Raw genomic sequence first — 23,794 nt, 5'->3', positions numbered from 1 at the left:
CCCATGTGATCCAACAATTCCACTCTGGGTATACATCTGAAGGAAACAAAATCACTGTGTCGAAGAGATACCAGCACCCTTGTGTTCACTGAAGCATTTCTCACTATAGCCAAGACATGGAAGCGGTCTAAGTGTCCACTGACAGATGAATGAATAAAGAAAATGAGGTATATGTATACAGGGGATCACTATAGAGCCATAAAAAAGAAGGAAACTCTGCTGTTTGCAACAATATGGATGGATCTTGGGGGCATTATGCTAAGTGAAATAAGTCAGAGAAAAAACAAATACTGTATGATCACACTTATATGTGGAATCATTAAAACAAGAAAAACTTCAAAGAAACAGAGATCAGACTTGTGGCTGCCAGGGTAGAGAAATTGATTTAAGGTGGGTACAGAAGGTACAAACTTCCAGTTACAAGTTCTGAGGGTGTAATGTGCAGTGATGACTATAGTCACTAGTGTTTAGTCACTCAGTCATATCTGACTCTCTTGCACCCTCGTGGGCTGTAGCCCTCCAGGCTCCTCTGTGCAAGGGATTTCCTAGATAGGAATGGTAGAGTGGGTTGCCATTTCCTTCTCCAGGGGATCTTTCCAGCCCAGGGATAGAACCTGTGTTTCCTGCATTGGCAGGCAGATTCTTTACCACTGAGCCACCAGGAAAGCCCATAGTTAATAATACCATATTGTATATTTGAAAGTTACTGTGAGAGTAGATCTTAAAAGTTCTCATTATAAGGAAAAGGATATTTGTAACTATGTGAGGTGATGTTAACTTATTGTGGTAATCATTTCACAGTATATCAAATCATTCTGTTGTACACCTTAAGCTTATATAATGTTATGTGTCCATTATATTTTGACAAAACTAGAAAAAAATTATTTGTTGTGCAAGAGGACAAATAGAGTAAGTTAAGAACTCCATAAGTTAAGAACTCCATATGTTAAAACTATTCAGCAATTATGTCCTCCTATTCTTCTTAGAGGGGTTCCCTGGTAGCTCAGTAGTAAAGAATCTTCCTGCCAGTGCAGGAGACGCGAGTTCAGTCTGGGTAGGGAAGATCCCCTGGAGAAGGATATGGCAACCCACTCCAGTATTCTTGCCTGGAGAATCCCATGGACAGAGGAGCCTGGTGGACTATAGTCTATAGGGTCACAAAAGAGTTGGACACGGCCTAGCAACTAAAAACAATTCTTCTTAGATCTCTCATAAAACCGTTTTTTTTTTAAAGTTTATCTTTTTGGCAAAGATAATTTTGGAGAAAATTTTTTATATACAAGAGGATGTACACTAAATTTCTTTTTTACTCTTGTCTCTTTCCCCTGGTTTCTTTCCTTAGAGGTCAGTCAGTGTTAAATTTTTTATGTGTCCTTCTGGGATAATCCAAGTATACATTGTGTGTGTGTGTACAGTTTTAAAACACGTAACATGGTGTGCTGTGCCAGTATTCTGTGCTGTACTTTTTTCATTTAACAGTATATTTTGTTGATCATTTCATATATAAGACTGACTCTTTTGATTGCTCATTTAAACTCCAAACAGTGGAGGTACAAACTATGAGGTATTTAAATTCTTAAATTCTTATTTAAGAATTTCTTTACTGGTGAACATTTAGATAGCTTCCAGTCTCCTGACATGGTTAAAAATGTTGTAGTGACTATCCTACATACATGTGTAATTTGGTACATATTCTCAAATTGCCTCCAGAATTAGGTGAAATAGTTTACATTCCTAACAGCAGTTTAGCAAAAGCCTGTTTCCCCATATCCTCAGCAACAAATGTTTTATGAATTTTTTTGTCAATTTAATGTTGATGAAAAATAGTATCCTATTGTAGTTTTAATTTGTATTTTTCTAGTTGTGAGTGAATTTTTATATTTTTTAAAATGCCGTATGTCGTTGTATTTCTTTTCCTGTGAACAGCATAACATGCTTAGGTCCTTTGTTCACTTTTCAGTTGCTTTTTTCCTTATTGAATCATATAAACTCTTTGTATATTAAGGAAATTGACCCGTTGTTATGTGTCATCCAAGTATTTTTTACCAAGTTATTATTTATCTTTTTAATTTTATGTTACATGATTATTCTGTAATTGTGCATACTAAGTGAATTTGATTCCTGAATTATTTTTTTCTGTGTAGGATTTCTTAATATTTGGAATCTAAGGACTGGAAAGTATCCTATTCATCGCTTTGAGCATGATGCAAGAATACAAGCTTTAGCCCTCAGCCAGGAAGATGCAACAATTGCCACAGCTTCTGCTTTTGATGTTGTAATGTTATGCCCCAACGAGGAGGGAAATTTGCAAATAGCTGCAGAATTTGAAGTTCAGAAACTGGTGAGCTTTTAGTCTGATTGTTTTGTTTTTCATTCTTAGAATCTCTGGGTCTGATATAAACAGAAATGATATTGACAGCACCCATCCACGCAGGGCTTCCTGTGGCTCTTTGTCCATAAATCTCACAGGAGCTTTGTGAAGTAGGTAGTTTTGTTTCCTCCATTTACCAAGAAGTCAGTAGAGACTTAGAGTGGTGAATTGACTCTTGCCCTAGATAAGAAGTGGTAATTTCCACCCCAGGACTGACACTGGGGCTGCAGTTTCTCATCGCTGGCATCCTCAGCCTCCTTCACATTAACAGGAGGTTCACCCTGGGAATCTGAGACCAGGATCTGGCCTGATACATGAGTGAAAATGAGTGCAGTGGTACATCGCAGGCCATGTGGAAAAGAAGGTTTCCCTCCTACACTTTTCCCATCTGAATGTTTTCTCACTTGGCATCAGGAGTAATTCTTGAATGAGCATAGATTTAGTCATTGTTGATCAGGTAGGCGTGTTCCTCAACACCATGTGTGAAACTGAGCTCACCTTAGTAGTTCATCACATGGAGCCTGATTTTGAGTTCAGCTGTGCCCGAGCCTCTACATTTGTATGGTGGGGGACAATGTGATGGTAAGAAGGAAGAGCTGAAACCTGTTTATGTTGAATTTGGGTTTAGTTTAAAGCGAACTTGGTTTTGGCACCTGTAGGAGAGTGAACAGAAAAGGCAACACTGAATAATAAATTGATGGCCTGACCTGGAACAAATCCTATTCCTTTCCCTTTTCCTCCCAGTGGGAATCTTGTTAGACATGAATAACTAAAAAGCCATGGTGTCACTACTTTACCTCTGTAAGCTGCTTGTCCCGTTAACAACAAGCCTGTCTGGTTTGGGGGTAGCATTCCCCAAAATGCCTGGTGCTGTATTCTCCTCTTGGGGTTTTATTAGAGAAATGCAAAAGTACCATATTTTTGTTTCTTCTCAAAACCAAATAGTGCTTGTTATTTGGCCTCTGCCTAAAGAACTCTGTAGATTAACAATGATTATATGAACTCAGACAATTACTTAAGATGTGAGTCCCTCCAGAAAGTGCAAATCCAGCCTTGGCACTCAGGTGGCATGCTGGCACCAACCAGAAGCTTTGTGAAGTTGTGTCCCGTTCCCAGCAAATGGCACAGTCACAGTCAGTCTGAGCTCTTGATCTGTCAGAAATCCAACATGAAGGTGAAATTTAACAGCTAGACTGAGGATGTTGATTTTAGGAAAGCAAGAAGTGACATTTAGGATGGGGGACAGAGGACTCAAGCAGCCACTGCTGGAGGCATGTGTCATAGCACTGTTCATTGTTTCTCATCCTGGATGAGGGCCGTCCCTGGAAAAGGCACCTCCGGGCCGGTGGCTGGGCCATCTTTGTCTTCCTCAGATAGGCTTCCTGAGTCACAGTGGCAGTGTTCCCGGGTCTGTAATGCCAGCCCGGAACAGCTGTCCTTTGTGATGGGCGCTGGGCTGGGGATGTGGGCCACCACTCACACCGTCGGTCCTGAGGATTAGCAGCGTCACCCAGATGTTTACTCTCAAGTGCTTCTGGACAGGTCTCAGGATTCAGGCCTTTGAACTCGCTTGGCTTCTTGTCAGGGACTGTGGATTTTCATAATTACAGAGGTGGCTCACCTTCTGCTTTTGTCCTCTCAGAATTTATTCAGGGAGGTGAAAACCCGATGTAAATGGCCCTGGGGCAAGCATGCCCCTTATGAATCTAGAAAAGCAAATTATTCTTAAAGGGAGCCCCTCCGGTGCATGCCGACCAGAGAAAGCGGCAGCGGTAGTGCAGCGGCAGGACTGCGTGCCGTCCGCGTGCTCCCTGTGGCCTTCCTGCCCTGGATGAGGTTGAAACTGGGAGAAAGCAGGTAACTCAGACACTGTCAGCAACACATTTATGGTATTTGCCCAAACGTGAAAATACAATTTTGGCTAATTTGGAACTGAGTGAATTTTGTCATTTATTCAGTTTCTTATGAAGACATAAAAACTAACTCTGGTTTTTGAATAGTTATTGTAACCTCATGGTTCAGAATTTAAAAGACACAATACGGTTTACAGTGAGAATCTCCCTTCTGCTCTGTCCCACAGCTCATTTCTCTCCCTGAAGGCGGCCACTGTTAGATTTACGCACGTACAAGCCAAGTGTGTCACAGGCTTCCTCTGCCACTTTTATACACCTTGGCACACTGTAAAGTCCTCTTACCTTGCTTCCTTGCTTTCCCCCCCAAGTTTGTCTCAGCAGTGATCCGTTTGTAAGAGTTTATAGAGAATGTCTTTGTGCTTTTTTCTATGACGGCATGGTACTCCAGTACATCGGTGTACTGTAAGTTGTTTAATTAGTCCCTTAGTAAGGCATGTTCTGGGTTTTCTGGTTCTTAGCTGTGACCAAATAGGGCTGCAGCAAATACCCTTGTACACAGTTGTTTCACATAAATGTGAGTTATGTTTAAATAAATTCCTGGATCATCAAATGTGGTGCATCAGAGCACACGCACATTTGCTTGCGTTAAATGTTCCAGGATTTCCCTCCATAGAGGTTGGGCCAGACTACATCCCAGCAACCATAAGTGGGATCCACAGATACGGTTGTCTGCCACTCCACTTCCAGCCCAGTGTCTTTATAGACTAATTGATCTTTACTGACACGGTGAAAATGGTATCTTGGTGAATTTTCACCTTGCATTTCTCTTATTAGGAGTATGCTGTGTTTCTTGTATCATTTCATTTGTGTAGGAACTGTGTTTCACTTCCTGTGAACCGGCCCTTGACCTGTCTTTTTCTGTTGGGTTGCTGATCTTCTCATTGACATGCAGGAGGAAGTGTGTATTTTTGACCAAGTCAGGACGAATTGTAGGTGAAACCTGAAGGACTAAACAACCCTTATCCTTTAATAGGTTGACTACCTCGAAATAGTTCCAGACACTGAAAGGTACCCTGTGGCAGTGGCCACCGCTGGAGATCTGGTATACCTGCTAAAAGCTGAAGACTCTGCCAGAACCCTCCATTACGTCTACGGACAGCCGGTCACGTGTCTGGACGTCTCCGCCAACCAGGCTGCTTTTGGTGTGAAGAGTCTGGGATGGGTGTACGAAGGAAACAAGGTACAAAAATAGCAAAATGTACGATTTAACAAAAAAACATGAATTTTATTTTTTAAGAGGCAATTTGAAAATTAAATCTCTCTGATATATTTTTAAAAGATGTGTTCAGGCGGTATATATTGATATATATATATATATATATATATATATATATATATATATATGTATCAGCCTGGTTAAAAAAGATTTCAAGTAGCTCAAAATGATATAAAGTGGTAAGTAATTGCCTTTCTCTTCCCTTCCCCAAGTCCTACTCCATAGAAGAAACTATCAACAATTTTTAGATGTCCATATAGAAAATTTTAATGCACAGATGGGTACATTTATACACTAAAAGAGCATATCTTTGAAATGAGGTCATAGTGTAATACTGTTCTGTGCCCAAGGTTTTATTCAGTAGTGTACCCTGGAGCGCATTCCGTGTCAGCTCCCTGCCCCTAGGATTCCAGCACTGCCTACAGCAGTCTGCTTCACCAGTCTCCTCATCGGTGGGCACTGAGGTTGCTTTCTCTCTCTGTGCACTGTTACAGACAGTGCTCCAGTGCACGCTGCAACTTGTAAATCTCCGGGATAAATTCCTAGCGTTTATGCCGCTTGGTCAGAAGGTTGCTGAACGTTGCCAAAGTGCCTTCTGATGAGGTTGCCTCAGAATTTACATCCTTTTCCGCAGTGTGTAAAGTGCCTCTTGATGCTCTTTGAGCCAGAAACAAGGAGACAGGTTTTTAATTGAAATTCTTTGCATGGTGACTCGATTTTAGCACTACTTAGTATTTTACTATCCTGACTGGGGGCCAAGTACTTAGTCTTAAAACTGACTTACAGAACTCTCTCTTCCAGTGGGATCAGTGGGGAGAGTTATGGATAAAGGTTTGTGTTGTTTTGATTTTCCTCCAATTTGCTGGCTCCTGACCCTGCTGGCAGTGGTATAATCCCTGGGAAGGAACTTCCCCGAGCCAGCAGCTCCTCTGACATCGTTGTTTTCCTGTGGAAAGAGCCCTTTCCATGTAGCAGTGTTCTGAACCGGGAGAGAGCTAGACTGGATGCGGGCCGTCTGTGTTCCAGTTCCAGCCCTGCCACCCGCTCCACTGTGACCTAAACGGGTGGCTTAACCTGCGTTGTGCCTCAGTTAACTCATTTGTAAAAAGGAGTCCATCACAGTACTGACCTCATAGAATTCTAGGATTAAAGAAACATGTGTGTAAAGCTTTACCCGTAGTGCCTGGCGTCAGAGAATTAACAGTCTCTGAGTGCTTCCTGTTCTTTCTCGCACTCATAGTCTGAGCTGAGCCTCTGGTTGTGGTTTGTACATTTTGTCTCTCCTGTGTAGTCTCCTGGAAGGTCACATCTCACTTCTCTAGGCGTTCACAGTGGTTTTATGACTTGGATTCCTATTATATGTTCTTCAACCAGGAAGACAGATAAAGTGGTTGAAAATACATGAGACTCATTGTAATCTCACTGTAAGAAGGGATCCCTTTGTGCTCACGCTGGCCTGCTTTGCTGGAGCCTGTTCAGCGTATCTTAGCTGGAAAGTCTGTGATGATATAATTCCTGTGTTTTGTCTTCCTGGAAAGTGGGGGAAAAGGGACAGCAGTTGGTTTCCTAAGGCAGTTCCCTTTGTCAGCCTTTGAAAACACTCTTTTCCCATCCCTGGCAAGCTCATTTGTTGAAAGAAGAGAGACTATTTGCTTCTTAATTTTTTATCGATTATCTCACTTATTTCTCAAGTTCTCAGTGTAGTGAGGTGATACCTGAATTAATACTAGCCTGGTTTAAATCTTTCATAGTTTTAATAAATATGTCAGCTGACAGGTCCTATTTCTCTTTGACTTGTCTGAGTGGATCTCTTTCTATAGAGATACGGTCGTAGTCAGATGTATTTGAGAAACAGATGTATTTGAGAAACCAGTTAAAGGGATGTGTGTGTGCTCAGTTGCTCAGTCTTGTCCAACTCTTTGTGACCCCATGGACCATAGCCTGCCAGACTTCTCTGCCCATGGAATTTTCCAGGCAAGAATATTGGAGTGGGTTGCCATATCCTCCTTTGGGGGATCTTCCTAACCCAGGGATTGAACCTTTGTCTCCTGCATTGGCATGCAGATTCTTTACCACTGTGCCATCTGGGAACCCAAGCCCTAGTTAAAGAAATAGCTCAGCACAAAATTAGACTTGGAGCATCCTTTAGATATTGGTCTAAGTAGGCACCTTTTTGGATGGCTCTCAAATTTTCCAACCCAATTAAAAAACATTATGAGAATTAGCTGATTTGTTTGTTAATTTGATAAAAATTCATTTTTAAAAGTTCCTGTTCCCTCTAATAACTTGTTGTTCACTTACGAAGACGTTGTCTGGTTCTTTGTGACCCCATGGACTGCAGCACACCAGGCTTCCCTGTCCCTCACTCTTTCCTGGAGCTTACTCAAACTCACGTCCATTGAGTCAGTGATGCCATCCAACCATCTCATCCTTGGCCATCCCCTTCTCCTCTTGCCCTCAGTTTTTCCCAGCATCAGGGTCTTTTCCAATGAGTCGGCTTTTCTCATCAGGTGCCCAAAGTATTGGAGCTTCAGCTTCAGCATCAGCCCTTCCAATGAATATTCAGGGTTGATTTCCTTTAGGATTGACTGCTTTGACCTCCTTGCAGTCCAAGGAACTCTCAAGAGTCTTCTGCAGCACCACAGTTCGAAAGCATCAATTCTTCGGTGCTCAGCCTTATCTATGATCCAACTCTCACATTCATTCGTGACTCCTGGAAAAACCACCGCTTTGACTAGATGGACCTTTGTCGGCAAAGTGATGTCTCTCCTTTTTAGTATGCTGTCTAGGTTGGTCATAGCTTTTCTTCTGAGGAGCAAGCGTCTTTTAATTTCATGGCTGCAGTCACCATCCGCAGTGATTTTGGAGCAAAGAAAATTATGTCTGTCACTTGTTAGTGGGTGTTTTTCGTTGGCGTTTTAAGAGTAGAAGTAAATTTGCTACAAGAATGTGTTTAAGCACCTCTCTGAAATCTGGCAGTGGCATTTAGTTATCCAGAGGTTTTGTGAGTACACCAGCAAACTTTCATACCCTTGGGTGGGTGGCTGGGTTGTTAGTAGCGCTGATGAGAACTCTGCATTAAGATGTTTCTCCAACATGAACGCCACCCACTCGAACGTGAGGAAAGCCAAGCCTTTGCTGTGAAGCTTTGCTTATTTTTGCAGAGGCGGAACTTTCCATCTGATTATGGTTAATGGGTCTTCTGCTTCCTCAGAAAAGTCAGCATTGCCGTGTGAGCTAAGCCGTGTCACAGTAGCTCTGAGGTTTCGGGAGCATCCTGCCATTGCACGATGCGCTGTTGTAATTCTCAAAGTCTTCTGTGTGGCCTCCTAGTCACCTTGCTTGTGAGTTCCACACTTTGGTCCTGTTGGTCTCTGGCCTGGCAGCACGTGAACAGCACTTTTTATCAGGTTAGTGTGAGACTGTTAGCAGTAGAGCGAGCCTGCAGCTGCGTCCACGTGGGGATTTGTGTCTGCCTCTGGCCATATGTCTAGGATTCAGATGAAGGCGTTATGGGAACACAGAGTTCAGTGTATCTTCATTTGTATCAGATACAAAACTGGGGGTCAGCTAGAGCCCACTATTGATTGACTGTGATAAATGCAGATGTGAAGTCCAAATGTTGATGTCGATTTTTTGGCGGGAACTGAAGTTTCCCTGACCTGTAGGAGTATTCCAGTAGTGTTATTTTTGTTTACTCGGAGAATATCCTTGTACCATCTGATGATCACATTAGCATTATTTAGGTACCACAGCTGTCTAAGCATAGTAATAATGGTTCAGACTCATCCATTCACATGCCTGCTAGCCAACCTGTCACGTATTCATCACAGAGAGTTACAGGACACCAGTCATGTTTCAGCATTGGAAAATTAAAGCAGCACTGTGCACAGGTCTCAGTAGTCTGGTGCTTAGGTTACTAGGCTAGTAAACAGAGTTGTATAAGGAAATGAAGCCAAGTGACTTAGGAGAAACTGATGTATTTAATCTAAGGAAACACATGTGATTACAGCTGGCTCAGCCATGTCCAGCTCTGGTAGGAAAGACCAGAGAAAACGTTAGTGGTCAGCTACATCTTGGTTTGCCCGTGGCATAGGGATCCTCAGATTTCTGGATTTCAGAGGCCAAAATTAGAGGCCATGCCTGGGTTTACCACCTTTTTCTTTGGCCAGGTAAAGTCATGGAAAAATGGCTATTATCTGTTTTCATTCTTTCTTAAAAGAGCAGATCTTTAAACACCCTTGAAAAAAAGAGTGTTTTTTAACTCGGTAATGCATTTACCTGATTGAGAAATCAAAAGATGCGAAAGGGAGGGTGTACAGTGGGATGACTCCTCCCACTCCTTTCGACCTGCCACCCAGGTTCTCTTCCTGGCGCTGAGACAGTGCTCTCAGTGTCTTGTACATCCCTGCAGAGGCATTTTATGCGTATGTAAGCCAATTACTCATAAGGTATCCTCGATCCCTCTTTCTAAAAAATATAAATGGTAAAACACACTATTTTTGTCCTGCATCTTGCATTTTCTTGCAACAAAATGTCTTGGAGATCATTTCATCATTTCTTGTAACATAATGAAGAACTTCCGGTAGTTCGTGTGTGTGTGTGTGTGTGTGTGTGTGTGTGTGTGTGTGTGTGATTTAGTGATACTGCACTCTATAGTCATCCCCTAAGGGGCTGCCTTACCCCGTTGGTGGATGTTAGCTGCTCCCAGCCTTTTGCTGTTGCGAACAACACGTGATCCATGGGAACGTGTTTGTAGGGTTAGTTCCTCAGAGTGAAGACTTGCTGGGTCAGGAGGTCTGAGGCTTCAGTGTTTGGTAACTGTTGCCCTCTGTAGAAGGTGTTCCTTGGAAAGTGGTGGATGGCAGTGCATCCCATTCTCCTCGCTGTTCCTTAGCATCTTTCCTTTCAACAGGCTTTGCAAAAAGGTCACAGACAAAATGAAGCCAGAGGGAATAAACAGGGCTCTGTCTGGTCCTGACCCTCATTTAAATTATTTTGTGGCACTCTGCTTTGATGATGAGTGACCTCATCTAGAATCACAGGCTTCACGCGGGATCAGTGCAGTGGGCTTGACAGCCCTGTCAGACCACCATTGGGGCGGAAAGAACTGTAACACACACTGCTCTGTGCTCTGCTCTGCTTCTTGGCTGTCACGTGAGAGGAGCCCATGGTTACTCAAGACTGTAGACTCCCCTGTCTCTGTGCTGTAAAATGAGGGGGGCTGGACATGGGACTTTTCGGTTTCTGTCCAGCACCCGCGTTCCTCGGGTCTTCAGGTGGTTAGGTGGTTTAAACTTTTTCCTTCACCTGTGGAGTCGTGTTGAGCTGATCCATCCTAGGGGGCTGCTGGGGAGCTGAGGGCTTCTGAAATGGGTCAAGGAATCCCTTGCTGTCCTGATACTTTTCTAGCACAGTGGTTCTCAGACTTTTTGGCACCAGGGACTGGTTTTGTGGAAGACAATTTTTCTACGGACTGGGGTGGGAGGGTTGGTTTTGGGATGATTCACATGCATTACATTTACTGTGCACTTTATTTCTATTATTGTTACATCAGCTCCAGCTCAAGTCATCAGTCGTCAGATCCGGTGGACTGAGGCCCCCTACTCTAATGAGAGGGCTTCCCAGGTGACTCAGTGGTAAGAATCCACCTGCCAATGCAGGAGATGCGGGTTCCATCCCTAGGTCGGGAATATCCCCTGGAGGAGGGCATGGCAACCCACTCCAGTATTCTTGCCTGGAGAATTCCATGGACAGAGGAGCCTGGCAGGCTACAGTCTATGGGGTTGCAAAGAGTTGGACACGACTGAGCATGCAGTCTCTAATGGGATCTCCTAAAGGCCATGCTTATTGCTGGCAGGAATGATTGGGCAGGAACTTGTTTGGTACTTTTTCATCAGTTCCTGTGTCTTGCTGGACAAGGGAGATGTGTGGTGAGCTGCTTGAAGGTCCTTTTAGTTTTAGATGAAAACGGACTAAGTTTTGGCATTGCATTCTTTGGTTGTCACTTCAGTGGCATAAATGATCTTAAAGGTATCCATTGCTGGGTGGCATATGATTGTAAAAGAAAACAAGTGTAATAGCATTTCCTCTGGCCTCATCTCTTCTTCATGTTGCAGCCCTCTGTGCCCAAACAGCCCCTTAAAATTTGTTTTTATGTCTCATATTTCCTGAACCTGTCAAAAACACTTTCATCCATGAAAATGTTTTTATGATGCCATATCATCTTTATTAATTCTTTTGCTACCTGAATTAAATTTTACTTGCTGAGGTGGAGGATTAGGAGATAGAATTGCCTCATTTAAGAGCATTATGTTGACTCTGAGTCTCATGCCTCATCAAGGAAGAGACCCACTTCCAGCTCTTCGCGTCATTCTTTGTATTTGGACATATTTCCTAATGTAGTCCTAATGCGCTTGGCATTCAGCAGCAGGTTGTATTAAGCAGCATGTGACATGCATCCTAATCAGGGGACATGAGTGAAGTAATCCAGGAGGCTGGGTGTGTTTGACAAGGACCCTGGCTTGGCGCGCCTCCTTAGCTTACATCACACTGGGAAACAATTGCTAATGTCTCTTAAGATAATCATTCCCCATACACAGACCTGAAAAGACTCTGGATTGGTTATTGCCCACATCACAGGTTGAAATACCTGTCTGGGAGAGCCCTTGGTATCCATCGCAGTGCTCATGGATCCTGGCTCCGTTCTCCGTACCTACACTAGCATGTGGAATCTGTCTCCCTTTTTGTCCAAGGTTCCATTCCAGAAGAGAACTAAAACCAGTGTTTTACCAGCAGGATGGCTAATTTGAAATTTAAAGTTCACAAAGTAAATAAATGTCTCATTTCCTCTTTACTTTCTCCTTAAACCTTTACTATTTTTCATATTTATTTACTTTCTTCTTGGAGAAGTTTAAGAAAATAGCACGCGGAGACCCATTTTCTGGATTTTTAGTGATGTTGCCAAAGGTCCTGCTTCTGTTGCTCAGGATGCTGTCATTAACCACTGCTCACTGAACACATACTACATGCTGGATTTCTGATTGTGCTGGAAACAGTGATGTCTCAAAACATGACGTCTGCCTCGGGGCTCACCGTCTTGTGGGCTTTAACAGCAGCGTGGCAGATGCAGAGATGGTTTTCTCCATGTTGAGATGGACATGAGGTCATAGGGAGACCTTCACAGTGTATTTGCTGGATTCCAGAGTAATTATAGAAAATTGCATAGATGAAGACATAGATGAGGATTGAACATTCATATGCATTTTGTACATGTTTTAATATCAAAATATATCAGTAATTGGCATAATTGTTAGTATATTGTTAAAAATCAATAGTTTTCACATCTTTGTGAAAACCTTGAAATGCCTCTGTAGAGCCCCAGGGCTTCTCAAGACCCATCTCTGAGTTAGAGACCTATGAGGACCTGACCACCTCTCGGATTCTCTACACCCGTAGTGGGTAATTCTGCAAAACCTGTTTTTGGAAAGCTGCCACTTGTAGAAGCTGAGAATGCTTTAGGATCTCTAGCGGTCCGGAACCACTCCAGGGAGAGTGTGAGGAAGTTACTAAAAGTGAATATAGGGAAAAGTATTTTCAGCTAAGTCAGGCAGTGGTATAACCACTGGGGACGGAGCAAGGGTTTTAGAGTCATATAAGCCTTAGGCAAGTTGCTTAAGTGCCTCAGGCTTCCCATTTGGAAATGGGAGAATACCTGGGGAGAGCAGGTAGTGTGGTTATGGCTGGTGCTCAGTACCTGTTCAGACTCCGCTTCCGCCTCCCCACCCCCACCAGCTTTGGGTAAGAGTTCATCAGGAAAGCCTGGGCGAGGGGACCAGTGCAGAGGCATCAGGCCTGGAGGAGGGTTTCCGGGCGCTGGGGTGGTCCAGGTGGGCTGGAATACCGGTGGGGTGGGCGGGTGTGGGAGTGATACTGAAGCCACGTCTGCAGTCCCAGCAGTCCGTGTTCATCACAGGATTCATTTTCCCAAGAGCTGTTCTGAGAGCAGGCGTGTAGAGTAGGGCGGGCCAGGGAGCCTGGTCTCTGGCAGGACGAGCGCGGGAAGGTAATGCGTGTGCTGAGTCACCTTGTGAACCATCGCGTTGAGATGTGGAGCCTTGTCCAAGAGGACTGGCACTGTGTCTCAAGTGTCTTCTGCCTTCACTCACGCTGGCATCGTTTTGTTTATCTGTGACATTCTTACCATTTTCTGATTTCTAAAAAAACATTGATCTGTATTCTCGAATCACTGAGCATGTTCAGAAGATCATTACGGTGACATATGTGATGATCATTTCCTTTTTTCTCATTTGTCTTTTGAATTAAGAGTTGAAATGTGATGATCATTTCCTTTTTTCTCATTTGTCTTTTGAAATAAAACTTAGAGTTTTATTTAGGGCCTAATTTTTCTAATGGCTTTCTTGATTATTTACATGGAGTCCTGGTTTATCATTCCACAGCCATGGGAGAGAGTGAACTTGGAGTTATCTTGCATTTATGTCAACTTCTCAGTACATGTGGCTTTCGTTTCTTCCTGATCGATGAGGAGCAACAAGGTTTGTTAGGGTTAGAAATCAGCTTGTTTTTCCAATTAATGAAGATCAAGGGGGCCTGTCAGAAATGTTTGCCTTTCCCCTACAACAGGAACAGTAACATTGTACAATAGGCCGCAGACTTTCCATGTACATACGTCCGGACAGTTGAGACAAATGGTGTTGGTTTGGTCAAGGGCAGGAGAAGAGGGCACACAGAAAACGGCCTGAGTGGGTTTGAATTTCAGAATATTTAAGGGGTTTTACTGTTTTCAGGTTCACATGGCAGCTTAAACTAGACTCACGAAAATATTACAAAGTGGAGGGCTTTTGCTTTTTATTCAGTACATAGATGAATATGATTTATTAATTTGCCCAGCACTTCAGTCTATAAGGCACTGTGTTAGAGAGTGGGTTTATAATTAACCTATCAATTATTGAGTTGCAGATGCATTCTTCTAATGGACACAAAGTTGCTCTCCCAGTGTGTTACTAATTTACAGGGTAAATCTGGTTCTGTAGATGGACAAAGGAAACCCCAGCTGAGTCTACATGTAAGCGGTCACATTCCAGATGAAGGGCCTCGATGTAAGCGGTCACATTCCAGATGAAGGGCCTCGGGAGGTTCTCAGTGAGGCCATCTCTGCCACGTGCAGGAAGCAGCTCTGCCGTCACCTGGTTCCAGCCTCGGCTCACCTCCCCGCTGCAGATGCGGAACTGACAGCCTGGATGGGGACCGGATTCGATGCACGGGTTTCTTTGGCTCCTAGCCTCTAGCCTCAGACCCTCTGGCCCAGGCTCCACCTCTTCCCCTGGCGGCTTCTCTGCACTGTTTTCTTAGGGTGTGAACTCTTATCTCCCGTTCACAAGTTGTAAAATATATGTTGAAAGTGACGTGAGAATACTTCTTCCCTAGCCCCCTCCCTCACCCACCTCTGCCCTTTCCTGGCCTTTGGGCTCCTGTACCACCTGTCAGTGCCCCTCCTCGTGGTCCCTTTGGTTTTGTCAGAGCAGTGGCTGCGTGCTGAGGAGTGTAGACGAGGCCCTGGTGCCCACCTTCTGCCTGGCCTTGGCTCCTGTTCTCCACACCTCCAAAGGGGGCCCCTTGCTCCAGCCAGGCATGTGCAGTGCGGAGGATGCTGTGTCTTCCCTCCTGTCTGCTCATGTCCTCTCAGGGAGTCCACCCAGTGTCCCCTCTGAGAAGCCGCCTTACTCGCGGTGCTGGCTCGCAGTGAGCGCCTCCCCTTCCGACCCTTAGGTGCACAGGCCCTGCGTCTCACGCTGCCGTGTTGTCACTGCCCAGCCCAGCACTGTCTTAACCAGACGGCCGCCCCCTGGGAGGCAGGGAGTGAGGATTTAGAGCTGAGCACCACTGCTTTAAGGTCGGAAAGTCTTTTTGGCTAGAGAAGCAGGGTTGGTGTAGGGCAGGGGTTCTCAAACACCAATGAATCTCAGAAAAATACAGATCTTGGGCCTGCACCCCTCAGGCTTCTGACTCAATGAGTCCGGGGGTGGGGGAGTGCCTGAGGCTCTGCCCTGTGCTGCTGATGCTGCTAGTCCGGGGGTCGCATTTTGAGCACCCTGAGGTGGAGGTTTAGGATGATGAGCTTAGAGGTCCTCCCACCTGGCCGTGAATTCAAGTTTCAGAACTTCACTGTGTAAGTGACTTGACCTCTGTACACCTCCGCTTCCACATATATAAAGTGAGTAAAATCGCGGTACCCCCCTTATGGAATTGTGGGGATCAGGTGGGGTGAGTGACTGCACTGTCCCAGTATTGGGACATAGAGGACACTGTAACTGTCAGCCATTATTTATGACCATTTTTGCAGGAAAAGGAAAAACCTTGTCATATGGGGCCATATGGTCAGGCAAACACTGACCTGGAAATGAGATGAGTTGGGCTCTGCCTCGTGCATCCTGGGCTGCTGTTACCTGTGTCATTTGGGGCAAGTTGCTAATATTTAAGCTACTTTAAGGCTCAATTTCTTTATGCACAAAATGTGTACGGTAATGTTAGTCTTCCTTTACTGGTTGTGAGAACCAAATGGAATGATATTCTGACAGGATTTGTGTGAAAAGACGATCACGATGATTGTTAACAGCTAATATTTGTCTTTATGTACAAGACCCTGCTGAGCACGTTTGTGCTGACACCAACATGGACCATACGGTGTCGTTGAAAGGTTGTTAGATCTTAAGGGTGTGAAGGGAGCTGGGGCGGACTATGCGCCCTCCATCAAAGGCCCCAGAAGTTCAGTGCAGTTGTTCATGCTCCTCCGTCAGCTGACTGTAGCCACCTTCTGCCAGTCTACCTGCTTGTAAGCCTTTGTTCAGCCTCAACTTGGGGCCAAACGAGGAGTTGCCAGGCCAGTCGAAAATTGATGCCCAAGCCACAAACTGTGCGGACCTTCATATACAGTGTGAATCTACAGGTTCACAGTGCTGTTACACCGCTGCCATCTCACTTGCACTCTTCCCAGTTAAAAAGTAATGTCCAAGTTGTCTTGAATTTTGAAGCCTTCATTTTGTAGTCTGCAGCCTAGGTTTCCCTCCCTCTACAAGCACAGATTTAATGATAACCTTCTTTCTCACAGGGCTGTGATTAGCTACATGTGAAGTGCTCTGAAACTGGGCATGCACACTCTTCATTATGATGAGGCCTGTTGGGTGCATGAAAGGATGTGAGGATTTTCAGCTTTGAGTTACACGCTTGCATAACAGTTACAGTCTCCTCACTGCACTGAATGCTCTGACAGTGAACATCTCCTGTTCATTTCAGGTTCCCACTGACCCGTTGTTTTGCTAGTCATAGCTCTTCATCCTCTTCTAGCACAAGGACATAGATTGTCTACACAGATCCCTGAAGCAGAGCGGAGAGCCGTTCTCGGCTCCGTCCACAGAGTTCACCTGCCTTCCTTAATTGTTTCCAGCATCTGTGGATGTAGGGGGATGGGGAGAGATTGGCCACAGGCTGGCCTGCATTGTCACCCGAGCATGCTCTTGCTCTCTGAGTTCTTTTCAGGCTTAGGTCACAATAGGTGTCGGCTTGGCCTCGCTCTGGCCCTTTGTATACATCTGCCTACATCACAAAGCCCTACGTTTGGCACGGTCTGTGGCGACTGGCAGTGCCTTCCCGGGCAGAGTCCAGTCCTGGAACAGCAGGGGTTGCAGGTGCATTGGCGCGTGGTGGTGGGGCGCACACGCGGGCCTTGCCTACCCAGCGCCTGGCGCCGCTCAGCAGCACCGTCCCATCCCTGAGATATCTTGGCCTCGTGGGCTTGTCACTCCAATTAAAACTTAAACATGAAAGCAGCCCGGGCTACTGCTCCCTTTGTGCGCCGTTTGAGGGTGGACTGTGCCAGAAGCACGTCATGGAGATTGTCGCGGGGCTGCTGCGGCCGAGGGATCTGTGCTCGTGTCAGGGGTCCATTTCTTCGGCTCGGCAGCTTGTGCTCACCGCTGCTGAAAGCACCTGAGAGGCAAGCTTTTGTCTGCCAGCAGAGTCACCTTTGGGGTGGTCGTGAAAGTCATTTTCCACATGTTCACAGATATGCCGCCTTTCCAGGCCTCGCGTGCTGACTTATCTCTGGCAGGGACTTACAAAATAGTCTCTCTGGCTGATTGTCAAAAATTACATCATATCGGAGTAAACTGCTTTTAAATCAGACATCCATTATTCATGTATATTAACTGCTTCTTTATTTTTTTATTGGCTGTTTTGCGTATGATTTACTCTTTTCTCACCGGCTTGCCCTCCCAGCCCAATTGTCTGTCTTTCTCATCGTTTTTTTTTTTTTTTAAATCTTAGCTCATCTGTGGATTTATAGAGGCGATTCACTTAGCTTAGTATGTGAACATCGATAAGCAGACCCTGCATTTTTTGTAGTAAAATTTTTGACCACGTTTCTATGGGTCATATTTATGTCAGGTCAGGAGATCAACCTGAGTTGTTCACATGAGTAAATTCTGCCCCAAAAGTGAAAGGTCTTTTTCTTTTGTATCTTTTTTTTTTTAAGTGAGCATTACTAGTCTTATACTTTAAGATCTGTATTGAATGAAACTGTACCTCCCACTTACATGAAACTGTACCTCCCACTTAGATGAAACTGTACCTCCCACTTACAAACCAGCTAAATATGTTGCTGTTGGTGGAAGGCAGTTTGGTTTACTGTGTTCATTTGTATTTGTGGCGCATATCTTTAATGTAAGGCCAGTGTATCATTTGCCTATAATCAACACATGCAGAAATGTGCAGCAGTTCCTCATTCTTTCATCAGAAGTGCACAAGTCCATCCTGTGTGCCAAATACAACCATACAGGTATCCAAGACACCAGACCACATTTCTGGAGGTCCCCCACGCACCTGGCATCTTTGTGCTCCTGGTACATTGCCCTGATGCATGGCACTTGACTGTTTGGAATAATAAGGACTAGATGGAGTTCGTTCTGTTTATTTAACCCCAAATCAGAATTGTGGTGGTGGTGTATAGTCAACACTCATGGACTTCCATGCACATTTACCTTATTCTTTGCTCACTGCACCTCCTGGCATTTTAGACCTTTTCTTCTGGAATGATTTTACACCTTTCAAAAGTATATTTTTCATTGAAGATCTCGTGACCACAAGTGCTCTCTCTGTTTTTATCCCAAAGCATCTTTATTTCATACTTCTTCTTGAAAGGTGGTTTCACCAGTCCTTTGTCATTCCAGGATGGATAGGTGTTTTCTCTCAGACCTTTGAAGGGATGATTAATTTGTCTACGGCCGTACCACCCTGAACGCGCCCGATCTCGTCTGAAGAGATGATTAGTTTTGACTTCCACTGATGTTAACTGAGAGGTTGTTTAATTTCCAGTCCCACTTAGGACTCTCTCTCTTCTTTTGGCTGCTTTTTCCTTGTCTTTAATTTTCTGTGGTTTCTCTCTACTGTTTCTAGGTGTGGATTTAGTTTTGTTCTCCCTGTTAGGGATTTTCTGGCACTTCTTTGCTTTCAGTTGCAGAAAGTTCTCAGCCATTGACTTGTTGAAATTTGCCCTCCCTCATTCTCTCTATTCTGTCTTGAACTCAGGTTAGATGTGTGTTAGACGAAACTGCTTTCCCTTCTCTGCCCTCCCCTACCCACTCATCTTTTCCATCTCCGTATCTATCTGTTGCATCCTGAATAATTTCTTCATCTGTCTTCTAGTTCACAAATTCTCTCTTGAACTCTTAATTACTTGTTTAACTCATCCATTGATTTTTTTTTTTAAATTTCTAGAAAGTTGTTTTGCTTTTCAAAGCTACTTAATCAAACTTGCCGCTTTGACCCCCACTCTCTTTTATTTCTGTAAACATTTCCAGCATGCATATTTTTCTTCATCTGATAAACATCTGATGTCCTTGGAAGCCTGATTCTTCAGGTTTATGTCTCTCACTTATAAAGAGTTGTTTCTGTCTTGGGAAAAAAAAAATTTTCCTTTCCTGTTCTTTTTTTTTAATTGAAGTACAGTTGATTTGACACTTGTCTTAATAGACGTTTCAGGATGTGCTTTTGCCACGTACATGTGTGTGTGCCCAGTTGCGTCTGAGTCTTTACAACCCCGTGGACTGTAGTTCGCCAAGCTCCTCGGTTTTGTATTTCCTATGCAAGAATACTGGAGTGGGTTGCCATTTCCTTCTCTAGGAAAAATAATTTTTTTTTATTTTTAAGAATTGTGAACTCATACTTGGCTGATCTCAAGTTGTAGATCTCCTGCTGGACCTGGGTTGAGAGGGTCTCCCTCCTGTCAGGATTCTGCCAGCTACCAGGAACCATGTTACCGACATGAAAATACTTTAATTACTAGCCCTGGAGTCTTTTGGCCCTGCAGGTCATATGACTTCAAACCCCCAGCCTGTGTGAGGGTTGCAGGCCCAAGGGCAAGCAGTTTCCATCCTGAGCTGAACCTGCAGGAGGCTCTGTTTACCAGTGGATAGAGTTTTGCTCCTGGCTCACCTTTTGCCAAGTGTACATCACTGTCCAAGGGCCCCAGATTCAGGCAGACTCCACAGTGCTGGCTCCACCTGGCTCTGGCTGGAGACTGTGCCCATTCCCCGTGTTTTCCAGGCTCCTGACCCCGGCAGGCGTTCCCCAGAGCAGCCCTTGACCTGGGTGCTGCCTCCCCTTCTGCTTATTGTGCTCTCTCTGTCTCTGGCTCCTTGGAATTTCTCAGATTTTGTAGTTAAACAGGACGTTTGAAGAATGTTTAATAGATTGAATCTTAACCAGCCATCTTCAGTGTTTGAAACAGGATGGTTTTCCAGACACTGTAGCGTGCCGTGTTGTCAGAGGTGGAACCTGGGGCCTGGGTACAGCGTGGGGGTTCTAGAACCTAGATATGGTGGAGAGAGAGCTATGGAACCTTCTGTTTTGAGCACAGTGAAGTGGTTCCTTTGTGCAAGCTGGCAACAAGATTAGACATGCAGGGATGGGGGAATATGTTAGGCCAAACAAGGCCTATCTGAGTATTTATTGTGTACCAGACCATGGTAGAGCTTCCCAGGTGGCTCAGTGATAAAGAATCCACGTGCCAATGCAGAAGATACGGGTTCGATCCCTGAGTTGGGAAGATCCCCTGGAGGAGGAGATGGCAACCCACTGCAGTATTTTTGCCTGGAGAATCCCCATGGACAGAGGCGCCTGGTGGGCTGCAATCCATAGGGTCGCAAAGAGTTGGACACAGCTGAGCGACTGAGCAGACACGCAGACCGTGCTAAGCCCTGGGTTTGCCTGATAATCATGGAGTTAATGTGCGGGCACTTACAGAGTACCTGGCACTTGCTGGGTCCTTCGTCAGTGCTGCAGGAATAAATGATAGGATTGTTGCCCCAAGGAACTTTAGGACAGTGTTAACAGCGTGTGGCCTGGCGCTTCGTAACAGAGCTTTGGCTGCTCTGTAAAGTCAGTCTCCTCAGTGACCCTCTTGCCCTCCAGCGTTTGAGAACCACGGGTCTGGGGAAAAGTCAGAGGAAGCAAATGCACAGTTCTAGATGGCACCTTGGGAACACTGGATGGGGTGGGCTGCATAGATGGTAGATACCTTCAGCACTGATAGGAGGGCTAAACTCTGCTAAGGGCTCAAAGAGAATACAAGATAAGCTTGATTGGGATGGAAGAGAAGAGAGCATGAGGCTCTGCTTTCTAGAATTTGGCTTCTTAATCATGACTTTCCCTCAGAAGACTATATATGGTGGTGACGGAGGAGAGTTGTTAGAGATCAGGAAAAAAAGTAGGTAGACTCTGTCATCTCCACGAATGGCGATCAGGTCTTCTCCCTGTGACTTTTGTCTTTCACTTTGCTGCAGTCCAGCACAGCATCTCACCTTTCCTCTCTGTCGCTTCTCCTTTTTAAGATGGTGGCAGACAAAGTGTCTTTATTTCACACTTTTTAAAAAGCTATAGACATGTAAGGAAGCCTTCTGACCACTCCTCACCTCTTTGGAAAGGCAGACAAGCCCTATATGAGTATTTCTTGTGTACGAGACTGTGGTAGGGCTTCCCAGGTGGCTCAAGTGGTAAAGAATCCACCACTTGAGAAGCTCCCCTGGAGGAGGAAATGGCAACCCATTCCAGTATTCTTGCCTGGGAAATCCCCTGGACCGAGGAGCCTGGTGGGCTACATACAGTCCATGGGGTTGCAAAAAGTTGGGCACAACTGAACAGGGTCTGGAGGAGGTGAGCCTGCTGCTTAGGGTGACGTTGGTGGTGGTGTCATGCCTTTGACAGATGACGTAGAGTAGTTTGAGGAAGACTGACTGTTTTTGGTAAACTTAAAGTACAAATGGAGTTCCTTTCTTCAGTCATTAGCGTGTGACCACAAGTCTGGGACTGCAAGGCTCTGTAATCTCTTCAGAACTGTTTCTGTACACAAATGGTTCCTGTTTCATAACGAGGGGAATAGCAGTCCCAGATTTCAGAAATGTTTGCAGCTAAACCCAGGTCTTACTGAGTGTAGTTGACCTGCCTTGAGCTCACTCCACTGCAGGGACAGAGCCATTTCTCATCCCTTTCCTTCAGGGTCTGGTTGGAAAGCCAGAGCTAGATACACTAGCTGGTCTGGGTTACACCTGGGAGGACCAGGGTTTGCCTGCACCAGGGTGTTGCCTGAGGTTTCCCCAGTGTTGGGCCTGTGGCTGCCACCTCCGTCCTGACTGTACTGCTGCCCCTCCTGTGACATCACCACCTTCTAGGACATGGTGGAAAGGTGGGTCTCCTCAGAGAAGTGAGTCCCACAGACAGAGGAGTGGGACAGCTGGTGGCCGCAAGCTAGCTGGTGAAGAGGTGGATTGTTTCAGCGGGCAGCCCGCCAAGGCTCCTGCACATCACCCACCCTCCCTGTTCATTCCAGTGCCTGCTGCACGAGGCAGAGTCATCAACATTTGTTGACTGACTGCAGAAAGAATTACAAATTAAGGGTAATTGTTATTTACTTTGTCTAAAAAAATTAGAAACAACTCAGATATCCACCAATATGGAATTATATATTCATGACAAATTCTATGCAACCTTTAAAAAGGAAAAGATCCACTTATTAATAGGTACTGATAAAGAAAGATCTCTCATGTTATTTAGTAGGAAAAACAAGTCACAGAACAATAATCCCATTGAAGAAAAGAACAATTTGATACACACAGAGAGTGAGAGAAAGGGAGCAACAGACAAGACAGACATGGGTATAGAAAAAGTCTAGCAGCACCCAGTCAGCTAGACAGGTTCCGAATCCACAGATTCAACCAATCCCAGGTTGAAAATATTTAAAAAGATATTCTAGAAAGTTCCAAATGGCAAAACTTGAATTTGCTGAGCACCAGCAACTATATACCCAGCATTTACATTGTGTTAGTTGTGTAAGTAATACACAGATGGGCTTAAAGTAGATGAGAAAATGTAAGTTACATGCAGACACTACACCATTTTATCTAAGTGTGGGCAGATTTTGGTATCCGGGAGTCTCAACCCCCATGGATACCGAGGGACAGCTGTATACACTGAACTGTTAAAGTGGCTCTTTTTGAGAGATGGATATGCAGAAGGTTACAAGTTTTTGTTACATGATTTTGTTGTGTTAGAACTTGTTATATATTATGTTTGCAATCAGAAAAAATTTTTTTTTGAAATTTCAGAGAAATTAAGTAATTGACAGAAATGAAAGTTAGGATTTTAAGAGTAGGGTTTGTAGAAATACTTTAAGATCTCTAAGATGGAAAAAAGGAAAGTTGCTCAGTCGTGTCCGACTCTTTGCGACCCCATGGACTGTAGCCTACCAGGCTCCTCTGTCCATGGGATTTTCCAGGCAATAGTACTGGAGTGGATTGCCAAAAGCAAAGTGCTTTTTAAACAATGCTTGCTGCCCCCAGGTGCCCTCTCCATCTACCTGGAAACCAGAGAGAAAAGAGTAGACCCCACAGTGTCCAGAGACCCCACACTGCCTCTCCTGCACTTTTCTTTGTAAAATAGACAACAGGTTCAGTCCTTCTGGACAATTCTTAAAGAAATATCCAACTCCTACAAAAATTTGCTCTGTAGTCACTATTTAAGCCCTTTTATGATACACTCTTGGTACTTCAAAGAAAAAAAGTCCCCAGCAACATCTATTGATTTGGCGGTCACATTAGTGCAGAACATTTTCTCCCAAGATTTTAGCTACGGGTCATTTTTTCCCTCTTTCTAGCATATCCATACACCTCTGAGAGTGAGTCAAGTGGCCAGGGGTTGAGACTCACACAACTAGGGCAATAAAGA

The 23,794-nt window shown here is 44.7% G+C and overlaps 1 protein-coding gene across 8 annotated transcripts in view; it reads left to right on the top strand.

Annotated features, from left to right (window-relative positions):
• The window catches only part of FBXW8 (F-box and WD repeat domain containing 8), a 118,455-nt gene that overhangs the window by 75,257 nt on the left and 19,404 nt on the right, over positions 1-23,794 (top strand). For all 8 annotated transcript variants that reach the window (XR_008703627.1, XR_008703628.1, XM_055550788.1 and 5 more), the window contains exons 6-7: positions 2,145-2,341; positions 5,258-5,464. Coding sequence is in view for 6 of the 8 variants with exons in the window: in XM_055550788.1 (XP_055406763.1) it covers positions 2,145-2,341; positions 5,258-5,464 (404 nt within the window). In the remaining 2 variants the exon portion in view is untranslated. The remainder of the gene's footprint in view (positions 1-2,144; positions 2,342-5,257; positions 5,465-23,794) is intronic.

The sequence above is a fragment of the Bubalus kerabau genome, chromosome 16 (genome assembly GCF_029407905.1).
Source record: "Bubalus kerabau isolate K-KA32 ecotype Philippines breed swamp buffalo chromosome 16, PCC_UOA_SB_1v2, whole genome shotgun sequence".
NCBI classification, from domain to species: Eukaryota; Metazoa; Chordata; class Mammalia; order Artiodactyla; family Bovidae; genus Bubalus; species Bubalus kerabau.
Note: the sequence above shows the minus strand (reverse complement) of the source record. Positions and strands in the feature narration are given on the sequence as shown.